A 22,443-nucleotide genomic window follows, 5' to 3' on the forward strand; every position below is an offset into this window, starting at 1 on the left:
GGAGGGAGGATGGTTCAGGATGGGGAACACATGTATACCTGTGGCGGATTCATTTAGATATTTTGCAAAACCAATATAATAGTGTAAAGTATACAAATAAAATAAAATTTAAAAATAAATAAATAAATAAAATTAAAAAAAAAACAAACCAACTTAGGCTCTGTAGCCAAACTGCCAAGGGTCAAGTGTCAGCTCTGTGCCCCTGGTCAAGCTGCTCAATCCCTCTCAGCCTAGGTTTCTTCATCTGCAACATGAGGATAATAATAATATGACCTCTTAATGAAATATAAAATAGTCCATATAAAGTTCTGAAGAATGATTCTTGGAAAATAGTAAGTACTCAGTAACTTTGTAATTAAGAAATTAGTTAAGTACTTGGGAAATCATCTTAATGCAACATCACAGCAGATCCTGGAAAATAGATAAGAAAGGTGCAAAACATTGTCTCTGCCTTCACAGAGTTTAAATAATAGTTGTCTTATTTATATGCATAGTATTTTAAAGATGAAAACCATCTTCTTTGAATCTCACAACAATCCATTAAGATTTTTTCATTTGTTAGTAAAGAAACTGGAGCATAGGAAGGATGTGAATTTGTTGAATGATAGTGAGGGGCAGGCAGGATGGGCACTCCAGGCTCTATCTTCCAGTTAGTGTCATTTCCAATACACGCCACTCTCTCCCTTTGAGTAACTATTGAAACAATGGTACGCTGTGTAACAATGTGTTAAATTGTGTGAACCAAGCACTTAAAGCAATTAGAGTTAAGAAAAGAGAACAATTAATGTGATCAAGAAGAGTTGGGACAAGTAAAATAAAATTTTTCATTAAAGATAAAAATCGTGAATTTATCCACTGTCCATTTAAAATTCTGAATGCCAACAAACATTGGTTTCCCTTGTATATTAAATTAATGTTACTTAGTTTTGCTGAACTGTATTAAATTATTAATATATATTTTTCCTTAAAATTGTATTAAGTACTCTTCTCCTTTCTTATACCATAAAGACATTTGGAATATAAATGAAATAACATATGTGAGGTGCTTTATGATCTTTGGAAGAAAGACACCATATAAATGCAGCCTCTCAACCCTCAGAAGTTATGAACACAATTACATTGTTTCTCTCTAATGGAATTCTGTGCTCTCCAACTGCACTGAGAATAAAGTGGAAGACACAGATTTCTAGTTCTTTTCCTGAGGTTTAAAAATCTCTAGGCTGTGGTTAACTTCTGGCTTGAGACCACAAAAAACACACTCCAAATATTCATCATATCCAAAGGTTAAGTAGGGTACAAAGATGGAATTGATTTATTGGTCAATGGTCACTGCAGTCATTGTATAGGACTCTTTGCAAACTTGCCTTCTCAGCTGTTCTGTATGCTTAGAGGAACCTTGCAAAGCAAACTAGACTTGGGAGAACCAGTGACATACATCTTCCTGTCTCCTGTCATGAGCCCCCACAAGGGATGATCCTGGAGAAACTCGCCATCGTGATAGTCTTTGTTGAAACAAATAAAATGGTAGACAGATTTGCCCCAACAGATCTGCACCTTGTGTGTGACAGACTACACACCAAACTCTTGTTAATCCTAAATGTCAGAGTTATTCTCTTAGCCTGGGAAATAAATTGTTTTTTTTTTTGATTCTCTCCTTTTGGAAGAGGTATCAACTTGCAATGCAACTAACAGGCCTAAATTCTGTTGTTACTGGATCCATTGTAACATTATTTTTCCAGCCCTGACAAGAAACTGCTTTTCTAGAGGGACCCATAAAACCTACCTAGCTGCTTTGGTCTGGACTTTGAAACATATACTGCAAATGGTTCTAAAGGTTTGCATGTTACTTGGGTCCTGGTGGGATGGTGTCAATATATAAACTCTCCAAGTTTAATTAAAAGCCTCCTTAGTGATTCATCTTTAAACCACTCCTACTCCTTTTATGTCACTTTCCTTCCTCTGTGTCTACGTTATGCAACAATTTAAGACTATCAGATGGTAAAGAATCTGCCTGCAATGCAGGAGACCTTGGTTCAATCCCTGGGTCAGAAAGATCCTCTGGAGAAGGGAATGGCAACCCACTCCAGTATTCTCGCCTGGAGAATTCCATGGCAGATGTGGGCTACAGTCCACGGGGTTGCAAAGAGTCGGACATAACTGAGTGACTAAGCACATTGATACAGCACTTAGTTGTACCGACCAGCACAACTTGGCAATTGACTTACTTGGAGCTTTATACACTCTATCTTGGTCTATTTAAATTTTAAACATCTGAAATATCTATTTAAGATTTTGTTGTTGTTGTTTACAGCTGAGTCCAGCTGGCACTGATATTACACGAGCCATTGTCTGGGAGCTCCTACCTAGAAACTAATATGTCAAAGTGAGTTACCAGATATAGCTGGCATGAGATTAAGTAATAATGATAGGTCTTTGCAGTTTCAGTGGGCTATGTGGAAAGCCCAAACAAGTAACATCTTTCACAATGCCAAGAACTGGTCCTTTCCACTGTGGGCAATTGGATCTGCTTCTGGTTCTCGTGTATATAGCACTGTTGCAGTTCAACCCAGGATTCTCTAAGTCATACACACACTTATACAGACACACGCAGGCCCACACACAGGCATATACACACAGACGTTTTATGAAATATGTCCCCCACCTCTAAATATCAGATTATTTTAAAATTTCGGAACTTTATAAAATGTTTTTTCATCTTTACTTTCTTTTCAATTGTTTGTGTATGTGTGTGTGTGTTAGTCATTCAGTCACGTCTGAATCTGAATACCTGCTAAATCTGAACATTTTCTTTAAAGTTTATCTAAAAGAAAATGAGCATCTATGCAATGTTGAAATAAAAACATCCACAAAGATCATCAGTAATGTTATTTAAAGCATCGAGAATACTACAGATTTGACCACAAAAATGTGTATCCATGGAATTATATAATTATAGATTCCCAAATTTGAGATAATTAGGAAACAAATATATTATTCTTTACTATATACCTCTCTGAGGGCACAGATTTTTTCACTGGTCAACTATTTGAAGAAGCATTTATAATTTAAAATCAGGAAAAGATATTTAAAAGTCTAATGACATGCCCTATTTGATAGCAGTAGAGATGGAAACCAAACTTGGCAAAGGTACATCCTTAAGATCACATGACTATGAAAAAAAAAATCACATGAATTTTTAGAACCAGACAGGTCAGGAACCCAGGTTATCTGACTTTTACCCACTGGCATACCTCCCCACCCCACCCCTGCCAATTATATAAAATTGTCTATATAATTAAATTCTATTAAAAGACATGAGCATTGGATTGCTAGGAAAGGGTATAAAATCACTATTGTGAAAATCTGATCTGGTGCTATGACTAATTAGAGATAAACTTTGATATACAAATAGACTCTCTCTAGTCAAAAAGTTAACTCTACTGATGCCACTTGGTGACCCCCTAGGCTTAGTGGCCAACAAAGTTAGTGCCCGTTCAGCTTTTGGGAAGTTCTGAGGCTGGTGCTAAAACTGGACATCTTCAGGAGAGAAAATCATGATAATCCTCCAGCCAAGCAGCTTTACTCCCAGATTGACAGGTCATTAGTTAAGAAAGAAATTTAATGATGTTTTCAAGGGAAGTATGACCACTAATTCTGGAAAATCTTAGTATGAAAACAACCAAATAGAATAAAGTGAAGAAGACTACCAGCGGGTCTGCAAAGCACAACTGAATAGCCAGAAAGGGACCTGATTTCCTTATAGGTAACTCCCTCTTTGGCTAGATTTCAAAAATGTCAAGCTGCAGTTTAGGACGGTCTCACCTGCAGTCCATATGCATACTTTCTTTAACCAATTTATAGCAAACATAACTTTTTTTCCCCCAAATCTCTTCTCCCACCTACATACCTAATCCATATTATGGTTTGGTTTTTGTGTGTGTGTGTATGTGTGTGAGTCACCTGAGTTCATAAAATCTTCCATTTTATTTCAGAGATACTTTGTTTTAAAAGTTCTACCTTTTGGTAAGCTAACCACATTGTCAAATCCTACACCATTTTACTTAGAATTGCAGAAGAATAGAGGGGAAAGAAGAAAGTCAGCAAATGAAAGTTCTATCAGTGACTAAAGAATGGTTTTGTAGTAGAATTCAACTCTAGTTTGTCCTGGTTTGTCTTTCTTCTTGGTTCAGCATATTGCTATGAAGTCCTTTCTTGAAAGTAACTTAAAAGCTGGGGGAAAAAAAAAAAACCTCAAGGTAGAGAAATCTTTAAAAAAAACTCAAGGATGTGGAAGGAAGAATGGCTGTATTGCATTAAAGGCACACTGGAAACAGCTGTCAAGGAAGAGAGTGATTTAGGTGGTGACTAAAAAGCCACTGTTCTTACCCTTGGTCATCCTCCATTTCTAGCTATCTTCTTTTTAATCAATAAAACTTGTTATTAGGTCTTTCCTCTCTCCTGGCTTCTTCCTGTTATTAGTTAAGCAGTATAAAGTCTTCTTGCCAACCCTCACATGATGGGGAGTTGGAAGTAGTGGCTATGACATGAGTCACAGTGACATAGAGATTACTCATAGATTTCCACTCCAGGCAGACAGAATCACCTATTAACAAGGAGTTCTTTAGGGCTGTTCAACAGCAGGGGACATGATTCAGTGGAATAAGATTATCCCTCATGGATTTTTGAGTGCTTTGCCCAAAATCTTTTTTTCTCTCAGATGACCTTAGTGCATCAGCTTCCTTACTAGTTAAAAGTCACAAATCCCTAGAGAGGAAATCACCATATAATTAAGGTTTAGGTGTGGCTGACAGACAGTAATGTTCTTGTATGTTGGAGAATGTATTAGTCATGCTTTTTCCCAAGCTCCTTTACCAGTGAAAGGGAACAGAAACACAGTGACTAGAAATGACTAACTAGAAGAGAATCCAACCTAAAGCCAAACATGTATTTTTAGAACAGATATAACTAGATCAGGTCAGAACTAAAATGTTCAATAATTCTATATGTGTCATCATCACCAAGGTCAAACATTTAATGAGTGCTATTGAGATGTATAGAGCTCTGTTCTACATACTTACCTGCCTCAAGGCTTTCTTCTAACTAAAGAGATAATTACTGATGGGGAGTCATATACAAAGAAAGTGCATGAAAGCCCCAGATAACACATGCCTCTGGAATTTACATGCCTTGTAGAGAATGCACTAACCCTTCATAACAGGAAAGTTGGTGTGCCAAGACTTTATAGAAGCTCATCCCTGAAAGGGCTGTCAGGTTTGATGGCTGAGTATGAATCAACAAGGTGTATGGAGTAGGCATTTTCACCAAGCACAGTTAACATATATTCATTCAGTCATTCAAAGAAAAGAGCCTAAAGTATATCAGGCACTAATGCTAGAGGGTGGGATACTACAGTTAAAAGTCAGAAAAGGTTCCTGCCCCCTTAAAGCTCATATTCTAGTGTGTGAGCCAACCAACAACAATAATTACAAATTGTCACATGTTACAAAGCAGATGGTTCATTCAGATGTTGGAAGGGCAATAGTTACACCAAGATTGCTTCTGCTTGATGATCAGAGAAGGTCTCTATGAAGAGCTGACAGGTTAATGGAGACATGGAGGAGAAGAAGGAGACATCAGTATAAAGAGTCAGTGGATATAGGGAAAGGCCTAGGATGTGTGGTTAGGCAAAGACATAGAAGATCAAAGAAGAACATGAATGAAAAATGAGGAAGGTGTGATTTGTCACATCAGTTGCATAGTTGGAATGGGGTGAATGGAGGGACATGTCATAATGCAGCTGAGGAAGTGTTGCTGAACTCACACATGACAGAGGGAGGCTCGTGCCAACTGTGTCTTCTCACCATCCACTTCTGTGTCTCCGTTCTCCTTCACTCGTTAATGGCTCTGATGGCCACCACATCTACTGGAATATCTTTTCTCTGTTATTGCTTTATATTTCAAGTGCCTGTGGCCTCATTTCCAAAGTAAATTATAAAGTTCCTTGAAGGTGGACTATGTATAATATCACTCTATTTCTCAGAGCATCTGCTTACCTGGTGTGTAGTAGATACTTAATATTTGTTTGAATGAATGAAGATGTTGATAGTGAGAGGATGTGTAGGTCAAGAATAGGTGTGATTGTTCTCAGCGGCACCAATTTGGGGATTAGTCTGAAGTGGTTGACATAGGCAGTGTTTCAGTAAGTCTGCTGTCATGCAACCCATGGTTAGGTGGTCAAAACTAGGAGAAGTAACAATAGAAATGGCGTTATTCTCATTTCTGTTTTTTTTCCCCCCTTTGCTTCAGTTGTATCTGACTCTTTGCAAACCTATACAGGTGGACTGTAGCCCACCTGGCTCCTCTGTCAATGGGATTCTCCAAGTAAGAGTACTGGAGTGAGTTGCCATGGCCAGGGGATCTTCCAGACCCAGAGATTGAACCCGCATCTCTCACATCTGCTGCATTGGCAAGTGGATTCTTTACCACTAGCACCACCTGATGTTAAAATAACTGCTTCTTAGTGAAAGTCACTCAGTTGTGTCCAACTCTTTGCAACCCCAAGGAATTTTCCAGGCCAGAATATTGGAGTGGGTAGCCTTTCCCTTCTCCAGGGAATCTTTCCAACCCAGGGATCGAACCTAGGTCTCCCACATTGCAGGCAGATTCTTTACCAGCTGAGCCACAAGGGAAGCCCAGGAATACTGGAGTGGTAGCCTATCCCTTCTCCAGGGGATCTTCCTGACCCAGGAATCAAACCGGGGTCTCCTGCATTGCAGGCAGATTCAACCCATTCCCGTATTCTTGCCTGGAGAATCCCATGGACAAAGGAGCCTGGGAGGCTACTGTACATGGGGTCACAAGAGTCAGACATGACTGAGTGACTTTCACTTCTTTACCAACTGAGCTATTAGAAACCTCTTAAATTTTCTCTTTCCCTAGACTATACTTAATGGGTGAACTAATTTTTTTTTAAATAAAGATTCACGTTAATTTCAACTTGAAGACCTATCTCTGCAGAGTACTCTGAGCATGGAGGAACAGGTCAATCACCTCAGCTTCCTCTAGGAATGAGTAATTACAGAATAGTCTTCATCCAGTGCACCGTCTAGTGAAAGATTTTCCAAAACAAAGACAAGAAGAAAACCAAACCAAAAGCATAACAAAAAAAAAAGAAGACGATTCAGTCATTGCCTGAAACAGACAATTATTAAAAATTTTCTATTGGGCTAGATGCTGATAATTTGAAAGCAATTCTAAAAACCCACAATTCTGGATTTGAAAGAGATCTTTGTTACCGAGTCCAACCTATAATTTTTCCAGTAAGGACACTGAAGCCTAACATCAGAGATTTGGTCAGTAATCCTATTGAGTTAGGATCTGAGCCTCCTGATTGCTAACCTAAAGCCCCAACTGTCAATTTCCACAATTGCTTCATAACAGAATTTAAAGCAAAATAGGAGGAAATGTGTACACCTAGTTGTTATAATTTAAAAAAATGTATTGCTTATATCTTAAAGCAACTCATTTTACAGACAAAAATGTTGAAACCTAGAGATGTTATAGTGTGATAGAGTTCTCAAAAAATGTCCAACTTTAAATCACTGGTTACACTTTGGCTTTTTTAATTCTTTAGAGAGAATTTTAAATTCCCTTCTCTTAAACATTGTTTAAAAATATCAATCTTATCATGTTGACCATTTTGGCAAATTTTAGTCTTTATTCAATTTAGTTCTATTTAGTTCAATAGAGGACAGAATTGGTAGAGACCTAACAGAAGCAGAAGATATTAAGAAGAGGTGGCAAGAATACACAGAAGAACTGTACAGAAATGATCTTCATGACCCAAATAATCATGATGGTGTGATCACTCACCTAGAGCCAGACATCCTGGAATGTGAAGTCAAGTGGGCCTTAGGAAGCATCACTACAAATAAAGCTAGTGGAGGTGATGGAATTCCAGTTGAGCTATTTAAAATCCTGAAAGATGATGCTGTGAAAGTGCTGCACTCAATATGCCAGCAAATTTGGAAAACTCAGCAATGGCCACAGGACTGGAAAAGGTCAGTGTTCATTCCAATCCCAAAGAAAGGCAATGCCAAAGAATGCTCAAACTACCGCACAATTGCACTCATCTCACACGCTGGCAAAGTAATGCTCAAGATTCTTCAAGCCAGACTTCAGCACTACATGAACTGTGAACTTCCAGATGTTCAAACTGGTTTTAGAAAAGGCAGAGGAATCAGAAATCAAATTGCCAACATCCAGTGGATCATCAAAAAGCAAGAGAGTTCCAGAAAGACATCTATTTCTGCTTTATTGACTATGCCAAAGCCTTTGACTGTGTGGATCACAATAAACTGTGGACAATCCTGAAAGAGATGGGAATACCAGACCACCTGACCTGCCTCTTGAGAAACCTGTATGCAGGTCAGGAAGCAACAGTTAGAACTGGACATGGAACAACAGACTGGTTCCAAATAGGAAAAGGAGTACAGTCAAAGCTGTATATTGTCACCCTGCTTATTTAACTTATATGCAGAGTACATCGTGAGAAACGCTGGGCTGGAGGAAGCACAAGCTGGAATCAAGATTGCTGGGAGAAATATTAATAACCTCAGATATGCAGATGACACCACCCTTATGGCAGAAAGTGAAGAAGAACTAAAGAGTCTCTTGATGAAAGTGAAAGTGGAGAGTGAAAAAGTTGGCTTAAAGCCCAACATTCAGAAAACTAAGATCATGGCATCTGGTCCCATCACTTCATGGGAAATAGATGGGGAAACAGTGGAAACAGTGTCAGACTTTATTTTTCTGGGCTCCAAGATCACTGCAGATGGTGACTGCAGCCATGAAATTAAAAGATGCTTACTCCTTGGAAGGTAAGTTATGACCAAGACTGATATGACTAGGTAGCATATTCAAAAGCAGAGACATTACTTTGCCAACAAAGGTCCATCTAGTCAAGGCTATGGTTTTTCCAGTGGTCACGTATGGATCTGAGAGTTGGACTATAAAGAAAGCTCAGCGCCGAAGAATTGATGCTTTTGAACTGTGGTGTTGGAGAAGACTCTTGAGAGTCCCTTGGACTGCAAGGAGATCCAACCAGCCCATCCTAAAGGAGATTAGTCCTGGGTGTTCATTGGAAGGACTGATGTTGAAGCTGAAACTCCAATACTTTGGCCACCTGATGCAAAGAGGTGACTCCTTTGAAAAGACCCTGATGCTGGGAAAGATTGAGGGCAGGAGGAGAAGGGAACGACAGAGGATGAGAAGGTTGGATGGCATCACTGACTCAATGGACATGGGTTGGGTGGATTCCGGGAGTTGGTGATGGACAGGGAGGCCTGGCGTGCTGTGGTTCATGGGGTTGCAAAGAGTAGGACACGACTGAGCGACTGAACTGAACTGAACTGAACTGAACTGAATTAGTTTGATTTCAGAGACCAGAGTAATACCTGAGAAGGGCTTTAATTTCCTCTTTAGCCGGCTTCACTTACTGTAGACAGTGTTACGGAATTATCCTTGGCTCCATCTTTATTGTGAGGAAAAACTAATTCTCTGTTCTCAGTGGCTTTCTCTGCTCTAGGCATCTGTCCTTTTAACTTGAGATGAAAAACATAAGGAAATAGAAGTCATGCTTCTATTCTTAAGTGTTCAAATGCCTCATAATTGTCTTTTGTTTTATCCAAATAAAAGAGTCTTGTTCTACCAGTACTGTCCTTTCAAGAGCTGAGCTGACTTCCTAATTATGTATATCTCCTTCATTGCTACCTGCCTCTAGCTTTATATATTTTTAAAGAAACCTATTTTTTTTTACCATATTTTCCTTCAGTACATTAAAAATTTTTACCCCCCAAAAATGAATCATTAAAAAAAAAAAATGACTCATGGCAGTTGCCTCCCATGAAGACACCAGTTTCTACAGCTAATGTCAAGATTGATGTTGTGTCTTATACAAAATGACAACAAGCCTTACTACAAAGGAAAAATGCTACCCAAAGAAGGCTGTGGCTTATGACTCCTCTGGAGCTTTGTTTGTAATACTACTCAAATGCCCCATGCTTCCAAGGGGACCACACACCTGGAATATAGCAATTTTAGAAAGCTTTTAAAATCTCAGTCAGAACTCACTCCTTTCCCAGAACTTTGCTTTCCTTGGTTTCTTTGTATCCCTTTGGAATTCATCAAGGCGCTCAGACATTCAGAAAAAAAAAAGTCACTGAATAAATATTGAGTAATATGACCCAACTTTTGTGTTTTTAGACATGTGGCAACCAAATTAGTCAACCCAAGGCAAACAGCCTGAGGAATCATTGAATTTTCATAGCCTGGGTTTAGCTCTTGGCTGTCTTCCTTTTTCCTGTCTGTTTCTCTCTTTTTTTTTTTTTTACTCATTTTCAGTGAGATGGCTTGTTAAACGAGTAGGTTGCTTACCTGTCTTTGAGTGTTGGAATCTGCCTGCTTTCTGAATGTTTCTTTTCAAAATTTGTATTGAGAAAGGAAAATTGCCTTGTTAGAGAGCCAGGAAATTGATTAGCAGTAAGCAAAGAGATCCAAATGGGGCTTTCGGGACAAACTTCAATGCATGATTTCCTTGTACAATTTTGAGTCGATGGTCATGTTTCAGTTCTTTTTAATTTACGAAGTTTTTACTCATTTTTCAGGCTCCCTAGATCTCAACAATGCTCCCCCATCAAACCTAACTAAGCCATAGCAACATATTTGAATGTTTTTCTCACCATCTCCCCCATTAGGCTGTGATAGAGCTCTTACTGAGCGCTTAGATACCAGCAAGCAGTGAATATAAGAAAAAAACAGGAGAAAAAAGAAAGAACAGCAGTGATTTTGACTAGTCCCTCTCCAAGGAAAAATCACAGCAGCCGTGGTTGCTGTAAAATCCACCACTTACAAATTGACTGCTATGTGTCAGTCTGTCTGCCTGCTCTGTGTTTGTTGAATTTTCAAATGACCCTAGGAAGTACATAGTCCTTCTTCCATTTTATTGTTTTGAAAATTGAGGCTCAGAGAAGTAAAGTGTCTTACCCAAGTCCACACAGCTGATAAAGTAGCAGGGCCTATTGGAGAACACAAGTCATTCTGATTGCCAAGCCAGTGACCTCGCTTCTCTACTCCGCTGTACTCTCCCGATTATAGTGTAGTTGCTTCTCATTAAAACACTCTCATTTCCCACTTTTCTTGACATCCAGAAGTGAATTGAGAAGTGATTCATCCATAGAGAAATTGGGAGTAGTTTACATATCTGAAGCCAGAATTTTATGTCTTTATCAAAGAGAAGGTACTGAGTTAGCCAAAAAGTTCATGCTTTCTCTAACATCAGCTGGGAAAATCTGAACGAACTTTTTGGCCAAGCCAATATTATTGTGTACTCCTAAGATAATAGTTCTAATATATGAATAATTTATATCTGATTACTACTTTGTATTCACTGAGTCCATTCTAAAGGAGATCAGTCCTGGGTGTTCTTTGGAAGGAATGGTGCTAAAGCTGAAACTCCAGTACTTTGGCCACCTGATGCGAAGAGTTGACTCATTGGAAAAGTCTCTGATGTTGGGAGGGATTGGGAGCAGAAGGAAAAGGGGACGACAGAGGATGAGATGGCTGGATGGCATCACCGACTCGATGGACATAGGTTTGGGTGAACTCCGGGAGTTGGTGATGGACAGGGAGGCCTGGCATGCTGCAATTCATGGGGTCGTAGCTGAGCAACTGAACTGAGCAACTGAACTGAACTGAACTGAACATTGGAAAGAGCTTCAATTAAATACATAAACTTTGTACTCTGAAATTACAGTCTAAAATAGACCCAGAGTAACATGGAAAATGACAGCATGGGGGAAATTATCAACATAGTCCCAGTGGGGCCACATGGGAAGGCTTGCTTTTTACCAGATATCCTCAAGATTCTGGTCAGGAGTCCTTTCAGAAAAATGTCTTAAGACAGTTAAAGTAGATAAGGTTGTGGATTGTGTTGGTATTTTTGACTCTATGGAAATGGATTTCCTACAGAGGTAAAAGCAAATATATAAGATGAAGTGAAGAGCAGTACACACTATTATGATGCCTCATATTTGCCAGTGTTTTCTATTTCAGATGAGACTTGGCTATACTCAGCTTTCAACTTTTACCTGAATCTGCATGAAATCACTATAGCTTTACACAGAGTCACTGATCCATATTTTGGGTGAAACCCGTTCAAAATAATGTTGTTTCACACATTTCTAAAACATTTTCTTTTGCAAAGAACATATACTATCCAAATATTCAAGGTGTTTTAATCCTACAATCTAAGGTTTATGACTCATACTTGACTAAAAGTAAACCACTTGTATACCAAGTTGACCATAAAGGAAAAAATATACTCGTCAACGATCATCAAACAAAGTTCAGGTTCTGGCAGCCGAGATGTGATAATTCACCATAAGATGAATCACAGCTGTACAGTTGAACATTTGTGTTGCCTGAAACCTGGTCACTCTCTTTTTTAAAAAACTTTTTATCTTGTATTGGGGTTTTGTTGTTGTTCAGTAGCCAAGTCATGCCCGACTCTTCGTGATCCCATGGACCGCACCATGTCAGGCCTCCCTGTCCCCCACCATCTCCTGGAGTTTGCCCAAGTTAATTCCATTGCATTGGTGATGCCATCCAACCATCTCCTCCTCTGTCTCTCTCTTCTCTTTTTGTCTTCAGTGGGGCTTCCCTGGTAGCTCAGACGGCATTGAGTTAGAGCTGACTAATAACATCGTGATAGTTTCAGGTGAACAGCAAAGGGACTTGGCCATACATATACATGTATCTATTCTTCCCCAAACTCGTGTCCCATCCAGGCTGCCACCTACCATTTGCAGTGTTGTTTCATTCCACTCCATTGGAGTGGAGTTCCTCGTGCTAAAAATCCTGGTCCCTGTTGAAAGTTGTTGGCATTGAGTGGTGGAGGATCCTGCATATGCTGCTGAGATCTGGATGTGCTGCTGAGATCTGGATGTGCTTCTGAACTTGGCTTTGGTCACTGGGATGTGCTAAACTCAGTCTACAGTCATCCCAGTGAAGGACCTATGTGCCGTTTATCGGAGCACTTATTAAAAGGATGCTGTCCTAATTAGAATTGGAGCTTAGTGTAACCAAAGAAACGCAAATGAATGCCACAGCTGTATCTCACTGCTTTTCATAAGCCTTGCAATAAAAGCTAAACAGTTTTTAGTGGCTTTTACAATTATACTTCCCTTCAATTTTCCAAAGGTTACAGGGCCTGAACCACACAAATCCCATTAAAGTAAGTAGTTGTTGTGCAATATGAGTTCCTTTGAAAACATTCTTCAATGCCCATAAAATGATCAGCGGGCTCCTCTGTAGATCTGCTTGCTTGCCATGTTTTCAACCAAAAGACAGATGACAGGCTTTGATGTGGTGGTTGGTTTCTGCTACTGAAGCTGGCATTTTATCTTCTTGCATCAGATTTCTTCTCAAATGGATGTGACTCAGGCATACGAAACACATTTTTTTTCTTCAGATTTTATCCCTAAAATATGTTTTTGCTGTACCTTTAAATTACATTTGGCTGACCGATTTGGAATCTCAACTCTCCCACAAGATACAGAGCGGGAGAGGGTCAGGGTCTTTGGGAGTTAACTGGAGCCCAAGTGGGGAGTACAAAGCCTTAGTGAGGAGGGATCACTGTCTGCTGTCCGGTCCTCAGGCTTGAGGCTGGCACTCCTCCCTGTCTTCTCCACCCTCCCTTCAGTGTAACTTCAGCAGTCCCAAGTCAAGTTCAGAGTGGATTTCAAGCTAGAGTCAAGAACAGAGCTATTGTTCTCTTTAACTTCTCTGTGAAAGCCTGAGGTGTCTCCTCCCTAGAATTTAGAGCTTTCTTTTCTAAAAAGGAGCTTGATAAGTATTCTAACATCCTATTCCATTGGAAACTCCATTCTCTTTAAGACTCTTCCTCCTGTTTGTTTCAATTATTCATTATCTTAGATCTGCTTATCTTGTAGGAAATAAAAATGAAGGACTAGCTCCTTCATTTAGGGAAGAGTCAGAAGCTCTCTCCCCTCTCTAAATCTGATGATGAAGCTATTTAAAAAAGAAACATGGTAAAAGAATGTTTTCTTCCTCCACAGGTAAATAATTTTACCAGGGACAAAAAGATAATGTTAACCTAATTATTTGCTATATGCTATGAAAAAGAATTCAAACATGATTCATCCTCTTAAACTTTAGGTAAATCACCAGGGTGGGTCCTGGTGGCTCCGATAGTAAAGAATCTGCCTGCAATGCAGGAGACCCAGGTTTGATCCCTGGGTTGGGAAGATCCCCTGGAGAAGGGAATGGCAGCCCACTCCAGTATTCTTGTCTGGAGAATTCCATGGACAGAGGAACCTGGCAGACTACATAGGGTCCATGGGGTCACAAAGAGTCAGACATGACTGAGTGACAAACACACCCACAAATCACCAAGGTTCTAATTTTCTGAAATTACTTCTGTACCACAACACTCTTTCAAATTTTATTGTCACTTAATTTATCAAAAGACCTTATGTCTTTTTTATAGAAATACCTGAGAGCATTGAGGTGATAAAACATTTGCATAGAAAGAAATGAATCATACTTTTTAAAAAATATTTGATTATACACTAAAATACGTATAGGAATTTAGATATGAAGGAATCAATATGGATTGGAGGTATCAGCAAATTTTATAGAGAAAGTAGAATTAAAGTGTGTCATAGGAAACAGATTTTGCACTGTGTCCTAAAAGGAAAGAAAGAGAAATGCTAATATGAATGTGGGGAGAAGATAGAAGATGAGGGTTTACTACTGCGTGAAAGTAACCCTGCACATGCTTAACCGGTGAAGCAAGGACTTACAGAGGCCTTTGAAATGGAAATCCAAGAACATCTCGATCAAAGTAGCTGTCCTACATGAGAATTGTTGCATTTTTTTTAATGGCTTTTCTGGCAGAAGTAACATGTAGAACACATGGACCCCCTTCCTGAGACCCTCTTTATATAACTAGTATGGATAAACCTTTTTACTCATACAGAGTTTTCCCGGGGTAGTGTTTTTTTACTTATATCTCTGACTTAATTGTCTCACTCCTGCGTGGGGCATCTATTGTCATTTGCACTTAAAAAGTAAGGTGGAAATAGAAGTCCTGGCTTCCACACTACTATATATAGAATGGATAACCTACAAGGACCCACTGCACAGCACAGAAAATGATACTCATATTTCATAATAACCTATAAGGGAAAAGAATCTGAACAATTATGTATATATTCTTTTGTACATATTGTACATATACTATATATATTGCATATATAAGATACTATGTAATATATAAAATAGTATATATCACACATATACAATATTGTATATTATATATAGAAAATATTATATAAAATACATACTATATATAAAATAATATATATATAGAAAATTCATATATATATGGCTATATATGGATGTATATATGGATATATATATCTGAATCACTTTGTGGTATACCTGAAAATAACACAACATTGTAAATCAACTATACTTAAATAAAAAAAAAAAAAAGAAGAAGAAGTCCTGGCTTCTAGCTCTGGCCCAGTTTCAGCTTGTATTGTGATTTGAGGCAAATCACTTCATTCTTCTAGGCCTCATTGACCTCATCTATAAAATAAGAGGGTTGAATTACATAATTTCTCTGGTTTTATGTGGTGCCAATATTTTATGACTCATGAATCAAGTGAAAATTCACCTGTTAATAAGACAAACAGGTGATCTTATTTATTTTTTTTTTTTTGGCTTGTTTTTGTTGGAAAGCATGAGAATAACTACGTTCTTGAAATTTACATAATCATAACATAATCTTCCATAAAATCTGTAAATACCTTGGATTTGAAACATAATTTTGATAAATATGTATCCATGTACCCTGGTGGCCCAGTGGTAAAGAATCTGTCAATGCAGAAGACACAAGTTTGATCCCAGGGTCAGGAAGATCCCCTGGGAAAGGAAATGGTAACCCATTCCAGCATTCTTGCCTGTGAAAACCTATGGACAGAGGAGCCTCATGGGCTATAGTCTGTGGGGTCATGACAGAGTCAGACGCCACTGAGCGACTCAACAACCACCACCACCCTGTGGTTATTCTGCACTTTGGTGAATCCTACCTGTTCCAGAATTCCAAGTGTGTGAAGTCTCTCAGTCATGTCTGATTCATGGACTGTAGCTTGCCAAGTTCCTCTGTCCATGGGATTTTCCAGGCAAGATTACTGGAGTGGGTTACCATTTCCTTCTCCAGGGGATCTTCCCAATCCAGGGATCGAACCGTAGTCTCCCACACTGCAGGCAGACTCTTTACCATATGAGCCACCAGGGAAGCCCCTTCCAGAATTCCAAAGAATTAGCCATTTCCTGATGTCCAGTTGGCTGTCAGTATCCTTGAACAGCATCCTTCTAAACTGACCTTTTATAGTAGCTGTTTTTACCAGAAATATAATATTCCAGCAATAATAAAAATACACTAGTTTCTCTCCCCTATATTCAACCAGAGTTTATATTCTAAGTCTTTATCGCAGGTGTTTCAAATGTCTCACATTTGTAAATGTGCTCTATTTTGTCCACATTTCCTTTCATGCTGCTGATGAGACTGCACGGGATCCTGTTCTGTATTCCTGGGGGAAAACAGGGAGCTCGTAGTTCGTGATTAGTGAGCAAAGACAGACAAGCCCAGGGCTGCCGCTTGAGTGGTGTCTGCTGGCCCCTCACTGTCTCTTCCTATTATATTACACTTGTGCTCTGAAGGATGTTTACCAGAGCCACACTCCGTGAACCCCTGTCATTCGTGTGTCTTTTCTCACCTTCAACATGATCTGGACTGGTGTTTTCATTTGTTAAAAACAACAAGGACATTCACTGGGAAACTTCTGCTGGAATCTTTTCAGGTCATCATAGCTATTTATTCTCTGTCATAAACTATAATTCTCCATTTCCCTTACCCCCACGTCAGGGGAGTTGGTGGTTTATGGTGGACAGTCAGTGGAATTTGAATGAACAGTGGAAGATTTCAAAGAACTACTGAGAGATTCTGTAGCAGGTTGTAGCACTAAGAACAAAACATAAAACCTTCTTGTTCTCCATTGCAGTTTGGCAGTACAAGAAGAAATGGGCTTCCCAAACAGCATAAAGGATTTAGAATTTGTGGTTATACCTGTGAAAACAGTTCCTCTGAGGAAAGAAAGCAAATCATGGGATTGGATTAATAAGGAATTTCCTTTACATGATTAAAATGGCCCAGGGTCTGACTCATTGGTCTCAGTCTGGGGTTGGTATGGAAGTTAGAGATTTTTTCGGACTTCTGTTTAACAGGAACATGAAACGCAGGTGTGGTGCTGTCAAAAAGGCATGAATGACTGAGAGAGAGAGAAACCTGAAGCACAAGACATGTAGAACTGTAAACAAAAAGATTTGGAAAGAGAATGGGAGCAACAGGAATGCCTCCATATATTCAAACATGAAGGAGAATACAAATGCAAGGCAACAACTGAAAGATGTATGATCCTAGGTGTTTGAATTGTAGTGTTGACATTGTTGTAAAGTAATTTTTCTAATAGCTAAATGGTGGTAAAATCAAGGGTGTTGTTGAAATATTCCAGGCTTTGATTGTTGTTGCTTTTGTTGTTCAGTCACTCCCAGAAATCATGATAATCAAATTGGCTTCATTCTCAAGATGCCACTGATCTGACCTTCTTTCTTATTGAGAGTGTCACAGAAGTGCCTTCAAAGCAGGGCTCCTGGTTGAGGCACCACAATGGAAAGAACCAGAGAGGTGGTCAATTCTGAAGACAACCATAAAGATGAAAAAATGAATGTCAGCAGCTTCTTAGACACTGAATGGGGGAACGGGGTTGAGATCATATGGTTTTTTTCCTACAGAAACAGTTTCCTCTAGACAGGGAAAGTTTCACATTTTCCCTGGACACGAATTCAGCAAGTACTTACTGTATACGGGTGCTTTACCTCTCAGGAGGGAACGCGGTCTCTGTTCTGAGCTCCAAGGGCATCACTGGTGAAGCAGCACTTGTGGAGAAGGTGGTCTCTCAGCAGAAGTCTTGGAGGCCTCAGGTAGGCACTGAGAGATCTGGGCTGGGAGCTCCTAGATTTAAGCTGTACTCTGAATCCCCACCCAACTCTGGAACATGCCCCCAGTCTACAGTAATAATACTATAGCTCAGGTGTGGATCATTCCTCCTGGAACATCAGGATTCACGCTAGTATTTTTCTTGAGTGTTTTGTGTTTTCATAGTTACAGAGGGTCAGGAGACTTCTGTTGTTGTTCAGTGGCTCAGTCATTTCTGAGTCTTTGTGACCCTGTGGATTCTAGCCCTCCAGGCTCCTCTGTCCATGGAATTTTCCAGGCAGGAATACTGGAGTGGGTTGCCATTTCCTTCTCCAGGAGGTCTTCCCAACCCAGGGATCTAACCCATGCAGATGGGTTCTTTATCACTGTGCCACCTGGGAAGCCCTAAGGAGAATTTACATGTTGAAAAAAAGTGACTTGAGAGCTACTTCCATTGAATGTGGAACAAGTGGCCATGTTCTCTTCCCCTCCATCCTCACTTTCACTCCTTGTATTTTCCTTCGAGATGAGTGGGAAAAGTGATTGGAAGTGTGAGTCTGGTTTATCAGGCCAAGCATATGACTTGGGCCTGAGCAACTCGAGCTGTAAATCTCTGAGTTACTGCAGGGGCTCTGTGGTGCCTTGGGTATGAGGGTGAGGGCTAAGATAGTGATGTTAGCACAGCTGGTATCCTGCTCAGCTCCACAAGTCCATCGCTCCTGCTGGACCGAGGGAGGGCAGCAGGACAGGAGCACACTACTCTCTCACAGCCCTGGGCTGGCTGGACCAATTGGCCATGGTGCCTTTGAGGGAACTCTGAGAAAATCAAGGAGGAATCTTGATGGCTAAAAACTTGAGGACATGATTCTCCAAAGGTTCCTAAGACTTCAAAGCCCTAGAACTCAAATTTGGGGTGAAACTGGTTCAGAGGTCTTTCAGGACTATTCTTGAGTTCTTAGTGAGTTTGAGGTCAGCGTCAGCTGGGGTGGGTAGGTGTTGTAGCACTAGCCCTGATCTAAGCTGATGCCCTTGACACCTAACTCAGCAACAGCATGGAGCCTTGAACAAACACAGTGAGGGATTATTTGCTTTTCCCAGGAAGATGCATGGGAAAAACAGAAATCCTTCTTATCTGCTTGAATATGGCTTTTCCTTTATAACTGCATTTGTGTTGATGTGGGTTTGTTGAGGTGACATAACCAGGGAATTATTCGGCTCCTCGTTATGAAACTGTGTGAATGAACATAGCATTACCTAAGACAAATGAAGTCCAAAGCAATCTCTTCTTTCCCCATCTCTAGAGATGTACAGAGAATATAGAGAGGAGTGAAATATTTCTTTAGCCCTCTTTGACAAAACAGGCTTCAAGGAGCATATGAAAAGATCTCTCTAACAGCTCAGGTCTGGTTGAAGATTTAGAAGCAACAAACAAACATCATAACTGCTGTGGGTTCTTGGCGTATGAACTTGAAGGCACCAAAACCTGTATTTGCACCCAGAAAGTGGCATTTGGCCCTAGCACTTTGATGAGCATGGGAGCCAAGGAAAGAGTTTCACTGTGGATATACAGTGAAGAGGTATAAACCAGACCTCTGACATGACTTTAGCTCCTTTATCATCAATTTCTTGTATTCCAGATGATCAACTGAACTCAGAGGAAAAGAAGAAGAGAAAGCAGCGGAGGAACAGGACAACCTTCAACAGCAGTCAGCTGCAGGCTTTGGAGCGTGTCTTTGAGCGGACACACTACCCAGATGCGTTTGTGCGAGAAGACCTCGCCCGCCGGGTGAACCTCACTGAGGCCAGAGTGCAGGTAACCAGAGTACTCCCAGCCTCAAGGGCACATCTCTGAAGACTGTTGAAAAACACCACTTGTAGATTTCAGACCAGAGCTGATAATAAGAAGGATTATAAATGGGCGGCACGAGGACAGAATCAGTTTCTGATTGTGTTTCTTTTGGCAGAAGCATATTTTAAAAAATCAAAGTGAAGGCTTTTCAGTAGGGCAGAATATGCCTTGCTAGCGGTCTCACTCCTCTCATTGTTTCCCACCCTTCCAGATTCATGTTATAAACGTTGTCCATCAGCGCATTTAACTCTGCACCTTCCCCACCACCTTGCCCCAGCTTTCAACTTGAGCAGTCAGGTGGTCAAAGGGATGAATTCTCTGTCCCCCACCTCAGTTTTCCTCCCTAAACTTTGGGAATGTCCAAATCTCCAAGAAACATATTTATAGTGATGGACATGGATGGCAGTGGGGAATGAACACATCAAAGATCTTGAATTTAGAAACTGCATTAAGAGCACATTTAAGTAGGTGATTTTGTGTTTCTGTGAAGTGAAGATGGGTAAGTGTATGTAAAACAAGGTGAAGAGAGAATAGTAATTCTTTTAAATATTAATGCCATGACTCATCAACTACAAGCCAGGCATCTAGAAATAATACAATCTGTGATTAGGAATAATAACGATGATAATAATAACTAATACGAGTTGAGCCCTTATATGCCAAACAGTGTCCTTAGTTACATAACTAATCTGTCTAATCCTCACCCCAATTCAGTGAGGTGGATAATATTATTCATCTGACATACAGAAACTGAGACTCAGAAGTTAAAGGCTTGTGTATAACGTGACACAGCTAGGAAGGGGCTGAACTAGAATTTGAAGACACATATGCAGATCTAGAGTTCATGTTTTTAAGCATTACAGTAGGTTTTAAATAAATATATAAATACAACTCCTCTGGCTACATGCTTTTTCAAGCAGTGTTTTGCTATCTCTGCTCAGAGTCCAGATTTGATTATCTTCCATATTGCTAGAGGTAGGCTTGTCTTCCCTAATAAATTATTGTTCGTAAATCTGTGTTCAGTCTGAGATTGAAGAATTTCTTCTTGAAAAATACTTTTTTTAAAATGTATTTACTTTTGGTTCTGCTGCATCTTCATTGCTGTGTGGGCTTTTCTCTAGTTGCAGAGAGCGGGGGCCTACTCTTCATAGCAGTGCATGGGTTTTTCATTGTGGTGGCTTTTCTTGTTGGGGACCATGGGCTCTAGAGCACAGACTCAATAGTTGTGGTGCACAGGCTTAGTTGCTCTGTAGCATGTAGGATCTTCCTGGACCACAGATCAAACCCCCTGTCTCCTACTTTGGTAGGTGGAATCTTCATCCCTGAACCACTGGGGTAGGCCCTGGGCTTGAAGGATTTCTTTCTGCAAATGATAACTCTCTTGATGGGGGACTTGGGCTAGGGTGTGGACGGGTGTGGAGGCTAGGAACTGTATGCAGAACCCTATACTGTGAGAGATATTTGTTGAGTTGAGGGAGAGGGTCTGAGAGGTTGCCTCAGCCTGAAGACAGTGTGCAGGCATTGTCCTTGTGAAATGGGGATTTCACCTAGAAGTCCTCCCCAGGAGAAAAAAAAATGTCTTTGACAAAAGGAGTAAGTTGCCTGGGCACTGTGGTACCCACAAGGATAGGTTAGGAGGAGGCAGATGTGAGGATGCTGATGTTACTATGTGGGAGTCTCTCGGGGCTCAGATGAGAGTGGTCCACAGGCACAAACTCAGTTCTGCTCTCTCCATCCTGCTGTCCAAAGCACAATTCTGAGGCCTGCTTTCCCACATCCTCTTCCCCCATGCTGCTCACCACAGATCTCCAAACATGCTCCCTGTTTCTACTTTTAAATCCTTTCTTCTTTCCTTCAAAACCCATATTTTTTTATGCCCCAGGCTTGGCCTACAGTGGCATAATAAATAATTTTAGGTCAATAACTCACAATGCCTGAAAGTACCACTTTTGCCATGGCGATTTGAATTTTAAATAAGGGAACCTGAACAGGGCAATGCTGGGAATTAACAAAAAAAGGTGTAAGATAAAATAAAATTAAAAAAAAAAACAAAAAAGGTGTAAGACCAGTTTTGGATTAGGGAGCTAAATTGGTCCCATCACAATAAGCAAATGACTTTCTTATATGTTGAAACTGTTTTATCTTCTTCCTTTTCCATCCTACTATGTTCTAAAGTCTTTTAGAATTGTGAACATTTCCCATGTAAGCAGGACAGAATTCTCCCTTTGTGACTTTATTCTTCCTCCATGAAGACTTACCCTTTGCCAGTCTGAACCACTGCCTCTGAATCTGGTCTTCTTTATATTTATGGCCTTTATCACAATGTGACATGTATTATATTGAGTTGTACACAGGCCAACTTCCCCAGCTAGACTGTGAAGTTCTCTTGGATGGAAGCCATATCTTATCATCTTTGCAATCTCATTTTTTCCCTGTCTTTTTTTCCTCTCAAATATTTATCAAGCATCTG

The 22,443-nt window shown here is 40.0% G+C and overlaps 1 protein-coding gene across 2 annotated transcripts in view; it reads left to right on the forward strand.

Annotated features, from left to right (window-relative positions):
* Positions 1-22,443, forward strand: part of PRRX1 (paired related homeobox 1) — a 78,478-nt gene that overhangs the window by 40,471 nt on the left and 15,564 nt on the right. For both annotated transcript variants that reach the window (XM_055582212.1, XM_055582213.1), the window contains exon 2: positions 19,762-19,937. In XM_055582212.1, the coding sequence (XP_055438187.1) occupies positions 19,762-19,937 (176 nt within the window). The remainder of the gene's footprint in view (positions 1-19,761; positions 19,938-22,443) is intronic.

Source organism: Bubalus kerabau, chromosome 5, assembly GCF_029407905.1.
Source record: "Bubalus kerabau isolate K-KA32 ecotype Philippines breed swamp buffalo chromosome 5, PCC_UOA_SB_1v2, whole genome shotgun sequence".
Classification (NCBI taxonomy): domain Eukaryota; kingdom Metazoa; phylum Chordata; class Mammalia; order Artiodactyla; family Bovidae; genus Bubalus; species Bubalus kerabau.